The sequence below is a fragment of the Fusarium odoratissimum genome (assembly GCF_000260195.1).
Source record: "Fusarium odoratissimum NRRL 54006 unplaced genomic scaffold supercont1.4, whole genome shotgun sequence".
NCBI classification, from domain to species: domain Eukaryota; kingdom Fungi; phylum Ascomycota; class Sordariomycetes; order Hypocreales; family Nectriaceae; genus Fusarium; species Fusarium odoratissimum.
Window position 1 is genome coordinate 841,968 of NW_022158690.1, and position 18,885 is coordinate 860,852.

Below are 18,885 nucleotides of genomic sequence, written 5' to 3' on the forward strand. Positions count from 1 at the left end.
ATTCGCCCATGATCGCAAAATATAAGATCTTTGGTGATATTTACGTGAGGGCAAGCTGATATCTTTCATCTATTACCCTCAAGTCACCCATCAGTCTTGTTTTCTCGCTTGGCAAACAAAAAAGGATTCATCCCGGAGTGTGCCAAACACAGGACGAATATCAAGCAAAAAGGTTTTGGCTCGGAGTTGTTTTTTCAGCCTCTCTCCTACACTTTCAGCCTCCTCAGTAAAGTGCACTCATCATTCGGCCTCCACATATTCCTATCTTCATTCCTATTGTTCCTTACCAAGCATCGTGCTTTTCCTACTCTCCAATACTCGAGCAAGTTTGCTCTGTCGATGATGACACACGAGTATAAAACGTCCTCTTCTACTGACAGTCACTTCGCGCCGAGTCAACCCTCGTCAAAGTGGTCTTCCAGCATTGGAAGTCGTGATACCAAACCTTCCAACACGAACACCATGTTGAGTATCAACTTCTCGACACCTCTCGCGGGAGCTGCTCGATCCGAGAGGATCAAGCAGATGACCAACAATCACGTAAGTCAACGAGTTTCTTCATCCTTTTGCTTGCTTTTCTATCCGGCTCAAGTCGCAGCGCATCTCCGGGTCAACCACTGACATTGCCTCACAGCCTGCCTTTGAAAAGGCTCGCATGTCGCAAGAGATACTTGTGAAGATCCAGACATCTCTTCGCCGCATGCCTGGTGTTTCTTCCAATGAATCCAACGAGATTATCACAAAGCTGCAGGAAGTCGGGCAGATCATCAGCTCAGAGACGAGTCAGCTTGTTGATGCGCTTATGAACCTGACCCTCGATCAAGAGGATACGGACAAGGCCATCGCACGAATGAGTATCGAGGCCAACCTTGCCAAGGCAGAGGCTGATGACCAAAGTCACAACCTGGGCAACCTTCGCACCGAGCTGGCGGACGAGAAGGGCAAACGCCAAGAAGCTGAGGCCGAAGCCGCCAAACTCATGGGTCATCTTGAGAAGCTCATGGATGAGTTGAAGTCTCTCAAGGCGAAGGTCCGTGATGGTGGTTCTGAGGGTACCAGGTCCAGCGCCGATCATGATGAGATGGTCAAGGTACGCAGTTTGTTCTATATCACTCTGACAAAACTGACGAAAGTATTTAGCAACTTGAAATCTCCATCAAGCACATAGAGAACCAGATCAATGCTCGTCGATCCATGTGGCCCATGAGCAACTCCAGTCCTGACTCTGTGGCACGCGCTCTTGAGACCATCGCAGAGGCATGCCCTGATAAAAACGCCGCTCAGAAGTCTATCATGTCTCTGCGTCCTAATGTCACGGACTCTCCTAACAAGGCTGTTGATATCAATGACGGCGCTCTGCAGCCTCAACGTCCCTCTTCTGCCTTGCAGAACAGTCGTTCCCCCAATCTGCCCACGCGCTTTGGCTCTCACATCGTGCCTCCTCCTTCTCGCCCAGGCTCTGCTGCTCCAGGTGAGCGCCGGTTCAACCAGTGGGCTCCTCCTACTCCTGCACAGAGCCAACCTCGCTACGCAGTCCCTCCCCCAAACGGTGCTGGACCTCAGTCCATGTTTGGTCGAAATGCCCCCCGTCGTGGTTTCAGCAACGGTACTTATCGTCCTAATGCACCTGAATTTTATCCTCAATCCTACGGGCAACCTGACAAGGGACCCTCTGCCCAGAGCAATGGCGGATTCGGCCAGCAGCGCCGGGAGTTTTACCCTCCTACCCCTTCTCACAACCGCAACAAGTACAGTCGCTTCCGCGATCCTGTCCAAGCTCCTGATTTCGCCGGCCCCCCTGGCGCGCTGACTACTCGTCCCTCTTTCCCCGGTCCTCCTATCCACATCACCGAAATGACCATTGGGGCTTGGCATGACCAGCTAACGGAACTTTACACGACTGTCCGCCTCTTCGTCGACGTCTATGCTGACAAGCCGACTTTTGTCAACCCTATGGATCTTTCTAGCACTCGCCTCTGGCCTGTTCTCTTGGCTACTTACCACCCCCTCTCAGAGACAGAGGCAATCTCCTACCTTGACCTTCACCTCAAGGACAGAAGTTCCAAGTCTTGCCTTGTCACTCGCGTCATCATTGACTACATTGTCAACCGCGTCTGGGTTCCTCGGGCTTGGATGGGTGCTGAGACCGATGCTACCTACGGCCTCGCTGAAGTTGAGAAGGATCTTGAGAGAACTCAAGGTAAGACACTAGCCCGAATAATCAAAGTGATCGACTAACAAAGGTTGCAGGCCAGACCGCTGTCCGTCGGCAGCACATCCTTGATCGACAGGCGGCTATTGTGGACTCTGTCCTCAAGCTGGACAGCTTCGAGGAGTTCAGTAAGGTCCGTTGCCAGGAGATCTCAGACGTTATCCTTCACATGGTCGAGCCACTCCTAAACCCCACCGCCGACCCTGAGACTACCTACAAGGAGCTCGAGAAGGTCTCATCTTCTGCCTGGGCTCTGTCGAGCCGCATTCTCAGCAGTCGACTGACATTTGACTTCCGCTTCCCTGAGATCGGAAGCCGATTCTCGCACCAGTCCATGTTCCCCATCTGGCCCGACTCTGATCCACATGAGCTCCAGGCTGAACATTGGCGAATTGCTCTTGTCACCACACCTGTTGTGACCTGCCGCAATGACACCGGCTCAAACATCTCTGCTCACTCAGTTTGTATGGCTGATGTCGTATGCATGCGATAAATGCATCACCACTGACCTCATTGTTGTTGATCTGTGCGATTAACGTGAGGGTAAAAGACCTCTGGGTCTAAAGAACCGCCGAGGTTCTTTCGAGTACGGTGAATACTACCACTGTACCATAATGTCATACTACTGTTGACAACGATTACGCACAGCAGCAATGCTGTGACTATCTGGAGGGGAAGACACATTCCTCCTATCAGCACGACTTAGAGACGGTCGTTCATAAAATTCAGGCGATCACGGGCGTTTAGTACTTGATTTCAGGGAGATTTGCTTACTTTTTTTTCTTCTTTTTTTCCATGCGCATTTTTCTGCATGCACAACGGCATTGGGTTCACTTCACGGCAGGATATAGGCATCCTCATATCGCAACTCATAGCCCCTTCTGGAGATAACCGAGATCTACACCCCAAAGACGGTGTTGTTTCTTTGCATTTTCTTTTCCGTCGTGGGGAAAACAGGTACAAGGGGGTTTCTGGTGGTTGAAGATGCAATCAATCGTCGGGGGCAAAAGCAAGTACTACTGGGTTTATGATCAGTCATGGGAATTGTTGCGGCCTCGAAAGAAATGAGGCAAATACATCCAAAAGATGTAGATGCGATTGATTTTAGGGGTAATAATTGATTTTGACGTATTAAACTAGCGAAACTAATTGTGACCTGGTGTTCTCGTGAGAGTCGTCCCAGTCCTGTCGGTCCCTGATATCCATCTTATCTATAGTAAGCCCCGAACTCCTGGTATCAATGAAGAGCAGAATACCACCACCGTAATAATACAATAGAGGAAAGAAATTGCGACCCCGAAAAGCAGGAGCCATTACAAAACGAATGCTTAGTGACGACGGCCCTGGGGAGAGCCACGCGTGGACTTGCGATCCAGGCGTCGCACAACAGCACCAAGAACAACCTTGAGAATCCCATCTGCGGTCAAAGCCTTACTATTGTCCGAAGTAGTGGAATTCCAAGTTGCTGTATCAACCATATCTCGAATACCCTGGTCAGCGAGATCATCGTCGAGCTCACGCAGAGCCTTGGCAGCACCAAGCTCGTTGCCAACCTGGAAGAACTGGACACCAACTTGATGAGGAGGAGCTTCGATCTGATCAAGCTTCTTGGCGTGGTGAACAATGATACTCTCTGGGTCGTCCGTGGGACATCCGTCGGTGATTACAATGATGTTGACCGGCTTGGTCGAGTCAACGTTGGCCGCACGACGGGAAAGGTGGGCGACATAGGGCTTGAGAATGCTGTGAAGACGAGAACCCGTTGGTGTTGCTCCGCAGGGACGGACGGACTCGAACAGATGTTGGACTTGGTTGGCGTCACGGATCTGGAAGTATCCACCGGGTGCTTGAACTCCGGTTCCGACGGCTGGTGATCGATGGTTCAGGAAGTAGACGTCAATACCGTCGGGGTCGTGAGAAGTACAGATCGGAGCAATAGTGCTCAGCGCCTCTCGAACCTCCCTCCAAGATCGACCAGCCATGGATCCAGAGTCGTCAATGACAAAGATGGTATCGAAAGTAGATAGGAAGGCATATCTATCTTCGGCACTGGTGATGCTTGAGATGCTAGGCGCTGGTGAAGCTCCACGTTGAGGAACATTGAGAAGAGGAGCTGTCCTTTGGGTGGGCTCATAAGCAGGAGGAGCCTCCTCGGGAACACCGAGGAAGGGGTTGTTCTTGGGGGTCGAGTTTGAGTTGCCCATGTCGAAATGTGTGTGACTCTCGGCGGAGGACTTCTTGGCTGAGAACTTATCCTTGATGCGGCTGAACATTTTTGGTGGTGAAGGTGAAGCTGCGTGTGGCATGTCGCGGAAGGTGATTTTATAATTGTCTAGGTTGAAGGTTTGGGCTGAGGCTGTGAGTCACGTTCTTTGTCGCGAGAAGCCTGTTCACAAAGTTCAATGATGTCAATGGATTTAAATAAACTTCTTGTTCGATGGTGGTGATTTATTTGCCTTGTTCAAGTGGATTGTGAGTATTGATAATAATCCAGGGCGGTCATGGCAACTCTTTATATCAACCATGATGCATATCGATGTTCGTTTGTTAGTACAAGGCAGAATAAATGTCGCCGCTCAAGGCAAATGTAACTATCTCCATGGTGTTTGTCCATTTCAGTGCCCCTTGCACCGCCTTGAAGGGGTAGTTTCTCCATTGTCACAGAATCGATCAAGTGGTTCGCCTTCTGGCGACCTCTGGGCCGCCACAAGGACAAGGCGTTCTCATGTGCCCCCTGTACAGCCCCTGGGCGCAGTTTCCACCCCCACTGTATGCACAACACAGAGCCCACTTATAAGCCGACACCTGGCCAATCGCAAAGCTTAATGCGATGGCTTAGCCCTGTCATGTTAAGGTCGTTCCATGCTGCTGGATCTGCCTAGATCTGGACGGGCTGTCAATGACAAGTTGGACCCTTGCAAAAGCTATTAGTTTAGCACATGACGCTCAATTCGAAATTATAAGGCATATTATAATGGGGGTGAAGTCCTGAGGCATTCTTTACCTCACGCTTGGGAAAGTCCAAACAGTCATGGCATTAAACATTTCAACTCCACTCCCGATTTGTTATGATATAATCCTCGGATATGGTAAGCTCTTGTTGGTGTGTTAGCAGAGCCTTGCTTGTTGTACCTGAGTGACCTGCAATTTCCCCGATCTAATCTTTAAGAGGCTTCTTACATGCAGCTCAGACCAATCAAAATACATATATATCGTCCTTCTTGCGGGGTTATCCCTGGAGTTGAGCATTTGTATGAACCATACTGCACATGGATGCCTCGTGCCAGACTGAGCCTCGCCGGTTCAACCTTAGATGACAATGTCAGTAAAATTGGCAAGGCATTGCAAATACAAGTGTATCTTTTGTAAATAATCACCTGCTGCATGGTTTCAAGTATACTTGTCTCTGCTAAACCTATGACTGTTTGCAGCAATTGACACATTGCGGATATTTCAATGTTTTGCGCAAATGCGTAGACAACACACAGGATGACAGCAATCGTCCATGCGGGCCAACACCTGCCTTGTCTTGTCAGAAAACTACAATATATTTTCTGCTTTTCAAGCACTTATCAAGCCAACTTAAATGTACAAGTCTTGATGCATACTTCTACGGATACTCAAATGTTGATTGTGGTAGAACCAATATTTGCACTAGACTCTCTGCGCTATCTTTCTATTTCAATCCGTCAAGACTCTTGCTTATCTTCTACCACTATGACCTTCGAGGGCAAATGTCAGTTGATCTTTGATACATCGCTGAATTTGGAGGCGAGGATCCTTGTCGACCATCTTACATGTTGGGGAAAGGAACTCAAGACTGAGCAAGTTCAATACTCACTTTTGGCTCCCTCAACCTTTGAAAGTGAGGGGACTCGATTCTGCAAGCCCACCTAGATTTATCTGAGCGACCAGGATGAGGAATAGACTGTGTATACGGCAGGTCCGTTTTATCCGAGCATACTTCAATAATCAAGATATAGCTTTTCCATGTTTAGCCGATACCGAACTGTGGTGTTGAACCGCTTCAACTCAGTAGTACATGTCTAGACTTAGCGAGAGAAGTTCAAAGTTTACATTTACAATAGAAACCCCAGACTTTCAGCTTTCCGGGCCCAGTGCGACTCCATGCACCTCTGTGACAGCCAGACATGGGGATCTCCAGCCCGTCAAACCCTTGAACAACGAGTATGAGGTGCCTGGGCTTCTCATACTAGCAAAAGAGTGTCCAAGGTCACAGCAATGCGTCTTTTAGTGGTTCTAATTCGTTTCTTTTCCCGTGTAAAAGACACTGGTCGAATAAAGCTTCTTGACACACCAACAGAGCTTCAAATTCTACGGCAACACTGGTAAGCCTAGAGGAGCAGTCCAAATGTCCGCTTGTCTATCACGTTGGTGCTAACGCTGGCAGTAATTAAGCATCAGTAGGCCGACGAAGATCTCCTGGAGTTCACAAAAGAGTGAAATGAAATTAGTAAGAGACTACCGGGAGACCTCTTACTCCAGCCTCCACGGCTGAAACTGGATAACATACCAAGCTACAGAGTTCAGAAGGCATTCAGCAGCAAACCCCAGCCTGTGTGATACCGCGGAAACTCTAATTTTCTGATCTGATATGAGGCCCTGATACTATCAAGTACTGTTCAGGAAGGCTGGCTGAAGTCCCCAGCCTGGTGGTAGAAACGTAAAAGCTTCAAGAGTGAACGTTGGTAAAGAATTTGAACTGAGATGACGGGAGCTGATTATTGCAAAGTGATAAAGGAATGCAATATCAGTCCATTCCCTCCAGAGTTTAGGCTCTCATGCATAAACTTAGACTAAAGTCATCAAGATTAGGTTAATTGAGACGATCGATGGCCATACCCCTGGTCAATCCTAGTGATTTCTCGTATAAGTGCCCATTAGCCTTGGGAACCACATGACCAGTATTCTCATGCTTGTTTTACTCTTCAAAGAAATGGAACAACTAATGTATCAGTCATTTTTTATAAGAATTATGTTGTGAATCTTACTCAGTTCCAGCGAGTGTATCGACATCGTCTACTATTAACAAAGTATAGGCCAAGAATAAAACAAAAGGAAGAGGCCACCATGAATAAAAAGAAAAGTGTATAACGAGGTCTAAACGCACCCGCTAGATTCCATGAAAAAAGCTTTCAAAAGATTCCCACGATTATCTCCTCCAGCAGTCCATGATATCCCTCCAACTGCTTTCGAGGACGCCGCTTCTTCCAATACTTTTACCCAGTAAGTCTCATCCCCTCCGGAGTCAGAGTCTTTAAAACCGCACCTCATACGCCGCGTCATGCAGTAAGGGGAAACCCTCAGTATTCCCCTCCAATAATCCCTACTTGATTGCTCCCTGGCAAGACAGAGCATGTTGAAACAGACTAAAGACACAACTTGAAACAAGCCGTTTTCTCAGTCACAAAAAAAGGTAGCTGGTAGAATCTGCTAGTTTTCATATAGTTAACAAAATGGTCGTCCTATCCCATCGAGCTATTATCGAATTTCAGGGAGACCATTAGAAGAAAGCTTGTTAAATTTAAGCTTCCTTGGGCTTGGGGCGGGGGAGACCCTGCTCTCTGCGAGTCTTGAGATCGATCTCGGCGAGGCCCAAACTGGCATTGTAAAGCTGAACGCAGTTGATGAACTGCTTGAGGAACATAAAAGGAAAGCTAACCCCGGCAATTATCCAAGGTACTGTAGAATCCATCTTGTTCGCACGTGCAAGCTCGAGAGCAGCAGGGCTGAAGGGGTCGGGGAAGATCTGGGCGAGGATCGAAGTGTTGACTTGAGCACCAGCCTGAAGCTCGGCACCAACAGTCTGGATGGGCTTGATGAGGTAGGGCGAGACGAGAGGAGACGAGAAGCAGAGGAGGTAGAGGGCGATGAAGAAGAGCTCGTTGAGAGCGCAAAGGGCGAATAGGACATTCTAGGCGCAATCAGTATATAACACAGGTACCAGTGTTTGAAGATACATACCTTGTTGGTGTAGTAGAGGCGCAATAGCCAGTTCTTGCTCTCGTCAATGCTCTTGTGACTGGCGTTGGTGCCTGAGACAACGAGAGTAGCATACATATGCATATAGTGGCTGGCAAGGTCAAGAGCAATCAAGCCCTGGAAAACAATGGCCCATCGAGGGAAGGCGGAGGAGAGGAAGACAATAAGACAGGCTGTAGTACAGCGATCTGTGACCATATCAAGAACAGCGCCGAAGCGAGTGGACTGTTCGTAGATACGCGCGGCGTAGCCATCAAGGGCATCGAGGAGACATGAGACGCTGTAGAGGAACGAGCAAGTACGAGGATGGAGGGGCATGTAGTAGAGTGACGCGATAGCAAGGACGATGCGCGCGTAGCCTGAGCAATCGTTAGTAAGCCTTACTTGATTTTGAAAATGATTTCTCCTTATCATACCAATAATGTTGGGGATGAAAAGGAAGATGTTCTCGCGAGGGGCATCGTCCGAAGCATCCGCGACGCCGTTGGCAGACCCGTTACCGTTGGATCTAACTTCAGGCTCGGAATCAGAGGAAGGGTTTTGGGCCTTTGCGGCCTGTCGTCGAGTTCGTGGGCTCATGGTGTTAATGAGGTTTTGTATTATTGTATGTGGAAGATGAAGCTTCGAGTTGTCGTGATTATCAAGGTGGTGTGGCTTATCATGCAGCGGCGGAGTTTGGATCGAGATAACGGACAGAATCTGCGAAAGGGGCAGGGATTACTTGGCGCTGTTGAAGCTATCGAAGAGGCCAAAGAGGATTTATAGGTAGAGTTGTCGCGTTTCGCGGAAGGTTAACAAAAGAGACTCGTTGAAGATGTCAGAAGGAGCGGATGCGAAGGAAGAAAAATAGAATCGAGGAGGAAGCTCCAAAAACTCGAGCCGAGCGGAGGAAGTCAATGGGTGATGACGAACGGCGGAAGGTAAGGTGAGCTTAGGTTAGAGGCTCCCTTTCCATGAGATGCTCCCGCCAAGCGAACAACAGGGGGTGGTTTTTCGGTAGGCTCGGACATGTTTAGATCTTGGCTGCGTGTAAATTCAGTGGCTTGGCGTGTTGATTTGCCCGCTTTCCGCTGGCCAGGAGCTCCAAATTTGCACCAGTCGCAGATTGATCCCCTGAAATTGATATCCGCTCATGGCAAATTGTCAGCTTAGAAAGAGGGCACCCTACTCCACTTTCAAGGTCTATTTCTTGGATATTTGCCAATGAACAACTCATCATCTCACTATTAAGACGTATGATTTGCTCATAAAAGTCTCGAGATCCAATGTTGCCAGTCGCATTGATTGTGAACTCGGCCTCGGCTTGCAGAGACAACATATGTTTTTGCCATGTCATGACTTGTCTCGTCAAGACATCGGTTCCAGAGCGTTATATCCGGCTAACATGCGTAGTCGAGACGTCGCACTGGTAATAATACCAGAGCAGATAGAGTGTGTGGTGATTACTCTAACATAGATTAAATGCATTAGCGGCAAAATGTTCAGATCACGGCCCCTATGATTGCCGCGGTTGAGGTTGTCTCTGTATAGATAAAATTGAGCTTAAAGAAGCTTAAGTCCCAACACAATGTATGCTTTAGTGCTCTTCCTTTAGCTCGTTACGATGCCTTGCAATGACAGCTGGTTCTTGATGACCGTGAACCCGGTTATCATGACATCTTGAGCCACAGCAATAGCCATTGAGATCAGGATATATGCGCAATGAGAGGATTAGACTACCAAGAATTCATTTAGTCGCAGACATTGTCGTACGGACCCCGCAACCTTATCAATGAATGCGAGTCAACTCCGGTAGCATTTTAAACCATCTTTACATAGCACTATAAGTTGATGAGTAAACCCGTGGCCTTAAACCCGCGAGTCGAAGACCTTGCGCTTTATAGAAACATTCAAATGCGACGCAGACTTGAGACTGCAACCCTACTGGTGAAACTGTAGATTCAGCTGGATCGACAGCCTCGCTTCAACAGAGTTCGACTGGGACCATCGTTGTCAGTGGCTGCGCAGTCATTATATGAGCGACTGGTCCCGAGTATCCCTAGGACCCGGACATTGGTCACAGTTCACACCAATGTGCACAATGGCACCTCAGTGAGAAATTGCCGTATCAGTACAAATCACCAACTCGTTTCCAGACTCCAAAGCAAGCACTTTTATGATATCTCATATCTAGGGTCTCTAACTTCAAGCCTCAACGCGCCTCGCTTCGGAACGACTCCCACTTCCCGTCCCATCTGTATATATTTCTTGGTAGCTTGTCTAGAACTGTGGTAGTCGCGCGCCAAGCAGTATTGAATCGCTTGACTCTGTGAGCCATGCAATCAGTCTGATTGTGGCAGTCAACTAAAACCATTAGTTTGCGGGACTTTCAACTTCACGTTGGCTAAGGCGGCAGTCGGTAACTGAATTGTTCCCGAGTTGTCAATTGTCGCTTCTCACTGGTATGAGAAATAACGAATATCAGTCGGTTGGTTGTTTTACGAGCTGCAGACACACAGAGGTCTGAAAAGTCTAAATAGACTCAAAGGAACTAGCGACAGGCGTAGCTTAGCAGAAAGCGGTAATTATGTCAAAAAGCAATTTCCTGAACAGTCCTCCGCCTGCTGCATAAGGTTTTCCCGACTCTGATAGATATTCGGGAGTTCCGGAGAGTGGAGGGACTTACGGCATAGCCGAGACACCAGGCAGTACCGTACAGTAGGGCGGCACGCAGATGGGACCCTTGTTTTGCTTGAGGAGCTTGTTGAGTGCTTGCGTTGAAGTATGCTGTAAGGTTAAGTTTGCCAGGGTTCAAGTGTAGGTACAATCGTCCCCTGAAGTTGTGGTTGTCACTCGCGGGCGGGAGGCTACCTAAGAAAGGCAAGTCTGGGGACGGCGGATCCTGACCCTGGTGACGATCTTGGGACGGTCATGATGAAGAGCCCGAGCTTGGGGCTTGATAGTCTTGGGGGGGGGGGGGGGGCAATTTGTCGTTTCTAGCCAAACTGCCAAGGTGAGAAGGGGAGAGGTTAACTTAGACGGAGCTCTTAGCTTGTAACAAGCCCCCATCCTTTAGCTACTGTAGAGAGTTGATAGTCGTTGGTGGTAAAACGGCGGTGCCTTGCAGCAGTGAAAACCAAAACCCCATGTCAAGTGAAGCCGCTACTGCAGCTAGCTCATCTCACTGCCGGTTGCTCCGTTCCGTCGTTGCGTCTCATCACAAGTGACAGATACTTTAGCAGCGAGTCTCGGTGCATACCGCAATCTTATCCACCCGCAAGCTATTGTCAGGGTTTGTATTTGTGCCAGTCGGATTCAATCCAGGTAGTCAGTTGAGATACGCCAGGTACCACGCCCAAGGATATGGGCTCTCGGCATCGTCCCGTTTTCCCGTCTCGTCGTTTCGATAAGCCGTCTTAGCATTATGAGTTACTAACAACATGTACCAGACAGGCAGGCAACGCGCATCTTGAGACAGTCAGGTTGATGCAAAGTCATGTACCTGGGGTTCTGTGGATCTCGACGTTGTACTCCGTGAATTAGATTAGTTGTCATGTCACCCTTAATCCCTCGCTGGCTCCGGCTTGAAGAACCGCTGAAACGGGTGTTTGCGGCAATAGTTTAGATGTCGTGTAACCCAGCCAGATCACTTGGAGGTTTTTGGAAAATCAGAGTGATGATCGTATCCTAACCGCCTCATACCTGAGAGATGATCTCTTTGTTGAGCTTGGTGATGGTCTGTGTTGAGATATCACCTGCAGTCAGTATCATAAAAACCATGAACCATTTAATAGCCGCTTCCATGGTGAAAAGCACCAATCCACCATGGCAAAGCCTCCCGCCTCTTGGGCTGTCTTGAACAGATCATTAAGCCAGGATTGGTTATGATCATCTCGCCCTTCTTCTCTAGTTTCTGATCCCTGATCCGCAAAGTGCAGTGTAGGCTAAACCCTACCCGGATAGCCAACGTTGGACCTGGTCTCGACAGCAGGTGTATGCTTGTTTAATTCCTCTAAAATCAGATGATTTTTGGGGTTTCGTGTCTTTGTTCATCCACCAAGCTTGTCTTGAATTGGCTTCTCGACTTGTCCGTCTTGGTGCCCCCCACGATACACGTCACTGACGGTATGGATCTAGGTATGGGGGCATGGGTCCTAGGGTTAGGAAGAATTTGTTTCCATCGGTGGTGATATGATCAGGATGAGGAGAGTATGTATTTCTTCAGTTGAGGATTGTTTCACTGGGCAATGGCGAATGGAGGACTTGTAGACAAGGTGTAGTCATGTAGTTATACATATCGGATTACTTCCGACCAATTCCCCAAAGAAGGATTTATTTGCTTGCCATTTCAATTGGCTGATTCTTCCTCACAGAGTCTTCCACTACAAAGCTGGATGGATGGGTGGCTGCCCTTGTCCGCTCCGGCTAAAAGAGAACTGCCAGGATAAGTTGAGTTTCAAGCTTTGGATCGTCCATATCAGTGCCATTTTATTTGAATTGCTGTCAAACATCCTTGCCCCTGTTCCTGTCTGAGTACATACATACCTACAGTAGTGCCTCTAGTGCGTACATGTTGCATTCGCCGCCTGTTACAGTAAAAAAGAGACACTCTTGTTAATCCCTGCTTGACGCCACGCCTGTGCCTTCAACCTCTGAATGCCTACTTACTTTCTGGCTGCGTTTGAGCTTCGGGCCTTAAACGTGTTAGCTTGTTATGAATCTCGAGGTTCAAGCGCCCTTTCGCTTCATGTTGGAGCTAAGCTAAGGTACCCTAGCACTAGCACCTAGGTGGTAGTGACCCTCTAGCCTTGTCTCTCGCCTCACCTTCAGTGCCTTTCGTTGGTTGGGTCCATAAGTCACTTTTCTTTAAGTCGAGCTGTGGATCGTCACTTTTCACTTTTTACCTTTCACCTCTCACCTACAGTCTCTTCTTAACTAACCCCATCCCATCCCGTGTCATTCTGCGAAAGGTTTTTACTTCAAACCTCCTCCTCCTCCTTCCTCTTAACTCGCTCTCTTTCCTCTCCTCTCCTCATAATTCTCCTCCCACTCCCGATCGACATTCCACCCATTTACGCCTCACATCGGACGACACTTTCAGTCGAGACCCATTCGGCCGAAGCTAATAAGATCTTCACCCCTCGTTCCTATCAGTGGCTCTTGTCTCCGTTTTTCATTTTTCCCCAGCTTCCCCTCTATCAAGCCAAAGCGCCACTTGCGCCAGGTAGACTAGATTGTTGTGAACATCTTTGTGAATTGGACAAGTGTCGAGGTTGCCCAAAACTTGCGACTTAGATCCACATACGATTTAGTGTGCTTGAACTCGCTCCCCAGTTCGAGTCACCGTCTTTTCCTATACTTTTGTTCATATCAAATTGATCTTCGAACAAACTTTACCGTGTCATGTCGCCGCATCCTACCCTCAAGGCGACTTTCGCCAGTCGAGCTGAGACAGCTACCCATCCTCTCAGTCGACATCTCTACAAGCTCATGGACCTCAAGGCCTCGAATCTTTGCCTCAGCGCCGATGTCGCAACCGCTCGCGAACTGCTCTACTTCGCCGACAAGATTGGTCCCTCCATCGTCGTCCTCAAGACTCATTATGACATGGTGGCCGGCTGGGACTTTGATCCTAGGACAGGTACTGGTGCCAAGCTCGCCTCACTAGCACGCAAGCATGGTTTCCTCATCTTTGAGGATCGCAAGTTTGGTGATATTGGCAATACGGTCGAGTTGCAGTATACTAGCGGTGCTGCGCGCATCATCGAGTGGGCACATATTACCAATGTAAATATGGTTCCAGGCAAGGCCTCGGTTACATCTCTGGCCCACGCTGCCAACCGATGGCTCGAGCGATACCACTACGAGGTCAAGACATCTATCAGCATTGGAACTCCCACCGCCAGTCAACTGGATGAGGATAGCGAGCGTTCAGACAACGAGAACCAGAAGGACACGCCGGAACCTGCTCGCGCTGACAGCGGCCGAAAAGGTAGCATTGTTTCCACCACCACCGTCACCCAACAGTACGAGTCGGCCGATTCACCACGCCTCGTCAAGACGATCCCTGAGGGCGATGAGACAGTATTCCCCGGCATCGATGAAGCGCCGATCGAGAGGGGCCTGCTTATCCTGGCACAGATGTCGAGTCAGGGCAACTTCATGAACAAGGAATATACGCAAGCATGTGTAGAGGCCGCGCGGGAACACAAGAACTTCGTCATGGGCTTTGTCTCACAGGAGTGTCTCAACACAGAACCCGAGGATGACTTCATCCACATGACCCCCGGTTGCCAATTACCCCCTGAGGGCGCGGATGAGAATGAAGCCATCAAGGGTGATGGCAAGGGTCAACAGTACAACACGCCACAGAAGATCATTGGTATTGCCGGTGCTGACATTGCTATTGTTGGACGCGGTATCATCAAGGCAAGCGATCCCGAGGAGGAAGCTGAGCGATATCGGTCCGCGGCATGGAAGGCTTACACGGAGCGGGTTCGTTAAGAAGCGAAAATGACTGGAAGTCGGGATGGCCTTGAGGTTTTTCGCGCGGTAGGCAGGCTGCACTGGAGTTATCGAGACATCTAGCGGGTCTGACATGAATATCATGACTACATGGAGCATCCATAAAGTAACTCACTTACAAGAGAAATGAGACTTGGTTCCCTGATTGGGAATATCATCTAAGCACTAGGCCTCCTCCAACTGCATAAGCCTGGTTCCTCTCTACTGCATCTATGATACCAGGTTCAACACAACCTTACGAGAATGATTGTCGGAAAAGATACGAAATATGAATTACAATGACGGAATAATTCGGTTCCTTGCGTGTGCTTTCAATGCACCTCTCATGTCGACGGTTGTAGCTAATTCACTCCAGCTGCATATATCCATTTCTTCCTTCAATAACGTGGGTCCATTCAAAGATGCACAGGGCTGAATTCCATTCTTGTAATGGATGCCCCACAATCAAAGTGACGCTGTTTTCTTGGAAGCCCGGAGTTAGAGGACTTTGAAAGCTGATCCTCGTCCGCCGAGATCAACATAGACCTTCCCATACTCCACCTTAATATTGACCTCTAGCCTCTAAGTATCTGAATCCCATACTACTTTACTATAACTTTACATATTTGCTCCGGGTATTCCCAAGTGATCAGTCATTAATACCCGTTTCCGAAGAAGCCGACATGACAGCAGCGGCTGAGAACGCTGATGGTCCGCGTCTGAGGAAGAGAAGACGAATTGTCATATCGTGCACTGAATGCCATCGAAGAAAGCAGAGGGTCCGTAACTACAAGACTACGATACACTTGTCTTATACAAGAAATATTTGACTGAAAACATCTTTAGTGCGACCGCGAACAACCATGCGGCAATTGCAAGTCTCGAAATAAAGAGTCAGCTTGTGTTTATGAAACAGGAGCTCCAACAGCCAAACAGAGCAAGCAGACAACAAAAGCCTCGCCGACTTACTCGGATACATTCGCTAAACAAGCCGAGCCGTCACCATCACAGTCTGTTGACTCATCGAATGAGAGGCTAGACGAGCCTCTGTCGTCTAAGGTAGCTGACTGGGGGTACGCTCACAATGGCGCGTCTACCATGGGTATACTTAAACGCATCGAGACGCTCACAGACTGTGAAGATGGGCCCCCAGATCCAACATCTCGTGATTCCTCCGGGGGCTCTCCCGGCAAAGAGCTTGCCTTGAGGGAAAAGTACAGGGCTATAATTCGACAATTACCTGCCCGGAATTACATCGAAAAACTCGTCGAGATGTACATGCGTGGCTTCAACTGGCAGTACTATCCAATCGACCCTGACATCTTTTATGCGCAACTCGACGAGTGGAATTCGTTGCCGTTCTCGGTCTTCTCAGATGTCGGTCCCTGCGGCTTGAACCCTGAACTGCGAGCCTTTCCAGCAGTTGTATTTCAAATCATAGCAACGGCCCTTCTCCTATTGCCCGAGAAGCCAGATTCCACATTCGACTCGCTCAAATTTGCTGGAGGTATGAGATTCGAAGACTTGGCTGTCGAGTATAGCGAGTCAGGGCAGGCAGTTCTTGACCTTTTGGGGAAGAAGAACTTGTCTCTGTCTACAGTGCAAGCACAATTTCTCAGGGCGTCATTCCACAAGTTCACGGCAAAGGTTACAGATGCAGTAAGTTCCTGTTAGGAGATGATACCTAGAGAAGAGTCGACTGATGTTGGGTAGTGGCACACCATCGCAATTGCGATTCGCGATGCTCAGGACCTGGGGATGCATCGTGACAGCTTAGATCCCAGACCAAAGGACGCAAGCGTCGAGAGTATTCTAGAGAATCAATGGCTGATTCAACGGAGGAGAAAGATCTACATCCTGCTCGCCATCTGGGACCTCAACTGCGCGATGATTCTTGGACGTCCAGGAACCGTCGACTGGAATCAGACTCTTCCTACACCTCCAGTTGACGCGCCTATACCTCAAAATCGCACCAAGATGCCAGTGGTTCCTCGAAGCGAAGATGATCATCCTACACCGATTACTCGGCTCTTGTGGAACTACGAACTTTGTGGGCCTTTGCGGGCAATTCAGAACCTTGAAGTCGACGGTGCATACCCCATGGACCCTGCAAAGATTGACGAGATTCACCAATGTATTTTAAATCTCGATAAGAAGATGCCGGCTTCCTTTCGAATGGAGAACCCCGATACACGATGGGACCACTTACCAGAGGCACACTGGTATCCAGCAAATCGATTCTACTTTGCGAGTCTTCATGAGTTCAGTAAGATGGCTCTGCACAGGCCTTTTATCTTCAATCGTCTTGAGAGTCGAGTGGAGGCTATTCATGCGAGTCTGAAAACACTCGAAATTCAGAAAATGACATTCGAAGGTTTGCCCCCAGACTCGTGGAGGAACTTCATGCTGTTTTTCGCTAGTTTCGATGCGATTGTACTCCTGGCATCCGTGTATATCTTGTTTCCACGTGAGCACACGGAGTACACCGACAAGACGATAGAGCACTTTCAATGGACGATCGAACGGTTTTCGGCAATTCAAGAGCGCAATCCGCTGGCCAAGTCGGCTCAGGGCGTGCTAAGAGCTATCGTTGCTCGATTCAAGAGAGCGATGAACAAAACCCAGACTGGTTCCTTGCCATCTCTAGCTCCCAGCTCTTCAGCGGAGTCGATCAAAGCAAACGCAGATTCGACACCAGGTAGCTCATCTTTGTGCAGCAGTGACTTTTCGGGACTGGACTCGACATGGATAGTTCCTTCAGTGGACAATCTGAATGCGATGGCCCCTTTCTTTCCGACAGGAGATCTTGTTTACAATGACCTTACAGCGGGCCCCGGCATGACTATGCTTCCTCTACCCCTGCAAGGTGGCCAAGGAGATGTTGGCAATGATTCCATGTGGCAATTTGGAGGTGGATGGGGAGATGATACTGTTTGGCAAATGCTGAACCAGTTCCCTGCTGCGACGGACGGGAGCATTCCCGACATCATCTAGGATCTTGAAAATGTCAGATTGTTGAATCTTGTGGTAGACTCACCGTGCAAACAGTGAGCGTTATGCTCTCTTTGATTTCACAATAGTCGGTGGTCTTCTCAGTTTTATTGGTTAGGATTGGCTCACAGCCCTGATTTCAGCTTTCACATTTTCCAACACTTGAGGAAGAACTAGCCGAAACATGAATGCATCAGACTAAAATACTTGACAACTCAGAAATGGCCAGAGCCTGGTTTACCGCCCCAAAATAAGCTGCATATGTTATGAATGTATCAAGGCAGACCAGCTGTCGTATCTCACAGTGCCTAGACTATATTCTCCATTTATACGAATGGTCGCTTGAAGTCTAAAGCTACAGCCATTGTGATACAGAATAAACGGACAAATGCTTGAATGAGACAGTATGCCTCAGGGCTCGCCAGCTCTGGTAGTCCATAGTGGCAAGGCGTTCTAGTCAATGCAGTTGCACGCGTACGGCAGTAGGGGCGGTTCTTGATTGGACAGGTAATATCTTTGACACGCGGAGCATGTCGCTTGCACAGGCGTCTGCAGGATCAGGCTGAGGGCTTGAGCCCGTGGATAGGCTGTCAGATAGACGGGAACTGCTGTTGGTGGCCTCAAGAGCCGATGTTGGTCTGCTGTGTCACCCACTGTAACTCGAAAACCAACGCTGTCATTATTTGTCTGTTGTGGTGGCGAATAGTGAAGTCTTCTACTCGATTTACATCCGGCTGGATGTATTAGTCGCCGTATGTGAATAACACCGGGTCAGATTGGAGGCGTCATGCGCAGGTCTTCGGGTAATTGAAGAGTATTCATGTTATTGTGTGAATATGAGACAAAGATAGCCTATGACATTTGCGGTTCAGGAAAAGATCAGAAAACCATAGAATATACATGTTGAGCAAAGTGTATGGCTTTGAGGTTCCGTGTTTTTGTCTTAGCGCTAACCGTAGATGAATCAATGAGATGACAAGGCGTTTTTCCAGATCAAACGGTAGAGTGGAGTTGACTATATATGTAAGGCGAATCGACATAAAAAGCCGCACACTTGCATGGTTATAGGCAGTTAATTGGTGTGCCGAAAGATAAACAGATTTCTGGAGAGAGAAACGAGAAACCCGGATCTTGGATTAGTATTGGCCTCTTAAATCTACTGTTTCACACCCAATCATATATTCACGCCTGGAGAG

The 18,885-nt window shown here is 48.6% G+C and overlaps 6 protein-coding genes across 7 annotated transcripts; 3 read left to right on the forward strand and 3 right to left on the reverse strand.

Moving 5' to 3' along the window:
• The first annotated feature begins 350 nt into the window (after window positions 1-350).
• Window positions 351-3,362, forward strand: FOIG_03432 (uncharacterized protein). Its single transcript, XM_031201293.1, has 4 exons — window positions 351-540; window positions 635-1,090; window positions 1,141-2,200; window positions 2,251-3,362. The coding sequence occupies exons 1-4, from the start codon at window positions 463-465 to the stop codon at window positions 2,703-2,705; spliced, it is 2,049 nt and encodes a 682-aa protein (XP_031068817.1). The 5' UTR covers window positions 351-462; the 3' UTR covers window positions 2,706-3,362.
• On the reverse strand, window positions 3,272-4,858 carry FOIG_03433 (uncharacterized protein). Its single transcript, XM_031201294.1, has one exon. It carries the CDS (start codon window positions 4,516-4,518, stop codon window positions 3,541-3,543), a length of 978 nt encoding a protein of 325 aa, XP_031068818.1. The 5' UTR covers window positions 4,519-4,858; the 3' UTR covers window positions 3,272-3,540.
• Window positions 4,859-7,048: 2,190 nt separating this feature from the next.
• On the reverse strand, window positions 7,049-9,235 carry FOIG_03434 (CDP-diacylglycerol-inositol 3-phosphatidyltransferase). Of its 2 annotated transcripts, XM_031201295.1 has the most exons (3): window positions 8,632-9,235; window positions 8,198-8,574; window positions 7,049-8,147 (listed from the first exon to the last, which is right to left on the reverse strand). In XM_031201295.1, the coding sequence occupies exons 1-3, from the start codon at window positions 8,792-8,794 to the stop codon at window positions 7,758-7,760; spliced, it is 930 nt and encodes a 309-aa protein (XP_031068819.1). In that variant the 5' UTR covers window positions 8,795-9,235; the 3' UTR covers window positions 7,049-7,757. The 2 variants fall into 2 exon arrangements, with proteins under 2 accessions (XP_031068819.1, XP_031068820.1); XM_031201296.1 differs by lacking the exon at window positions 8,632-9,235 and having other exon boundaries at window positions 8,198-8,622.
• Window positions 9,236-10,554: 1,319 nt separating this feature from the next.
• On the reverse strand, window positions 10,555-13,266 carry FOIG_03435 (uncharacterized protein; the record flags this gene model as incomplete). The annotated part of the gene is made up of 6 exons (XM_031201297.1): window positions 10,555-10,558; window positions 10,881-10,981; window positions 11,897-11,949; window positions 12,740-12,780; window positions 12,863-12,888; window positions 13,180-13,266. 6 exons carry the CDS (start codon window positions 13,264-13,266, stop codon window positions 10,555-10,557), a joined length of 312 nt encoding a protein of 103 aa, XP_031068821.1.
• A 331-nt stretch (window positions 13,267-13,597) lies between these two features.
• On the forward strand, window positions 13,598-14,698 carry FOIG_03436 (uncharacterized protein; the record flags this gene model as incomplete). The annotated part of the gene is made up of 1 exon (XM_031201298.1): window positions 13,598-14,698. One exon carries the CDS (start codon window positions 13,598-13,600, stop codon window positions 14,696-14,698), a length of 1,101 nt encoding a protein of 366 aa, XP_031068822.1.
• Window positions 14,699-15,182: 484 nt separating this feature from the next.
• FOIG_03437 (uncharacterized protein) lies at window positions 15,183-17,916 on the forward strand. The gene is made up of 3 exons (XM_031201299.1): window positions 15,183-15,477; window positions 15,545-16,357; window positions 16,412-17,916. Exons 1-3 carry the CDS (start codon window positions 15,382-15,384, stop codon window positions 17,690-17,692), a joined length of 2,190 nt encoding a protein of 729 aa, XP_031068823.1. The 5' UTR covers window positions 15,183-15,381; the 3' UTR covers window positions 17,693-17,916.
• The last annotated feature ends 969 nt before the right edge of the window (window positions 17,917-18,885 follow it).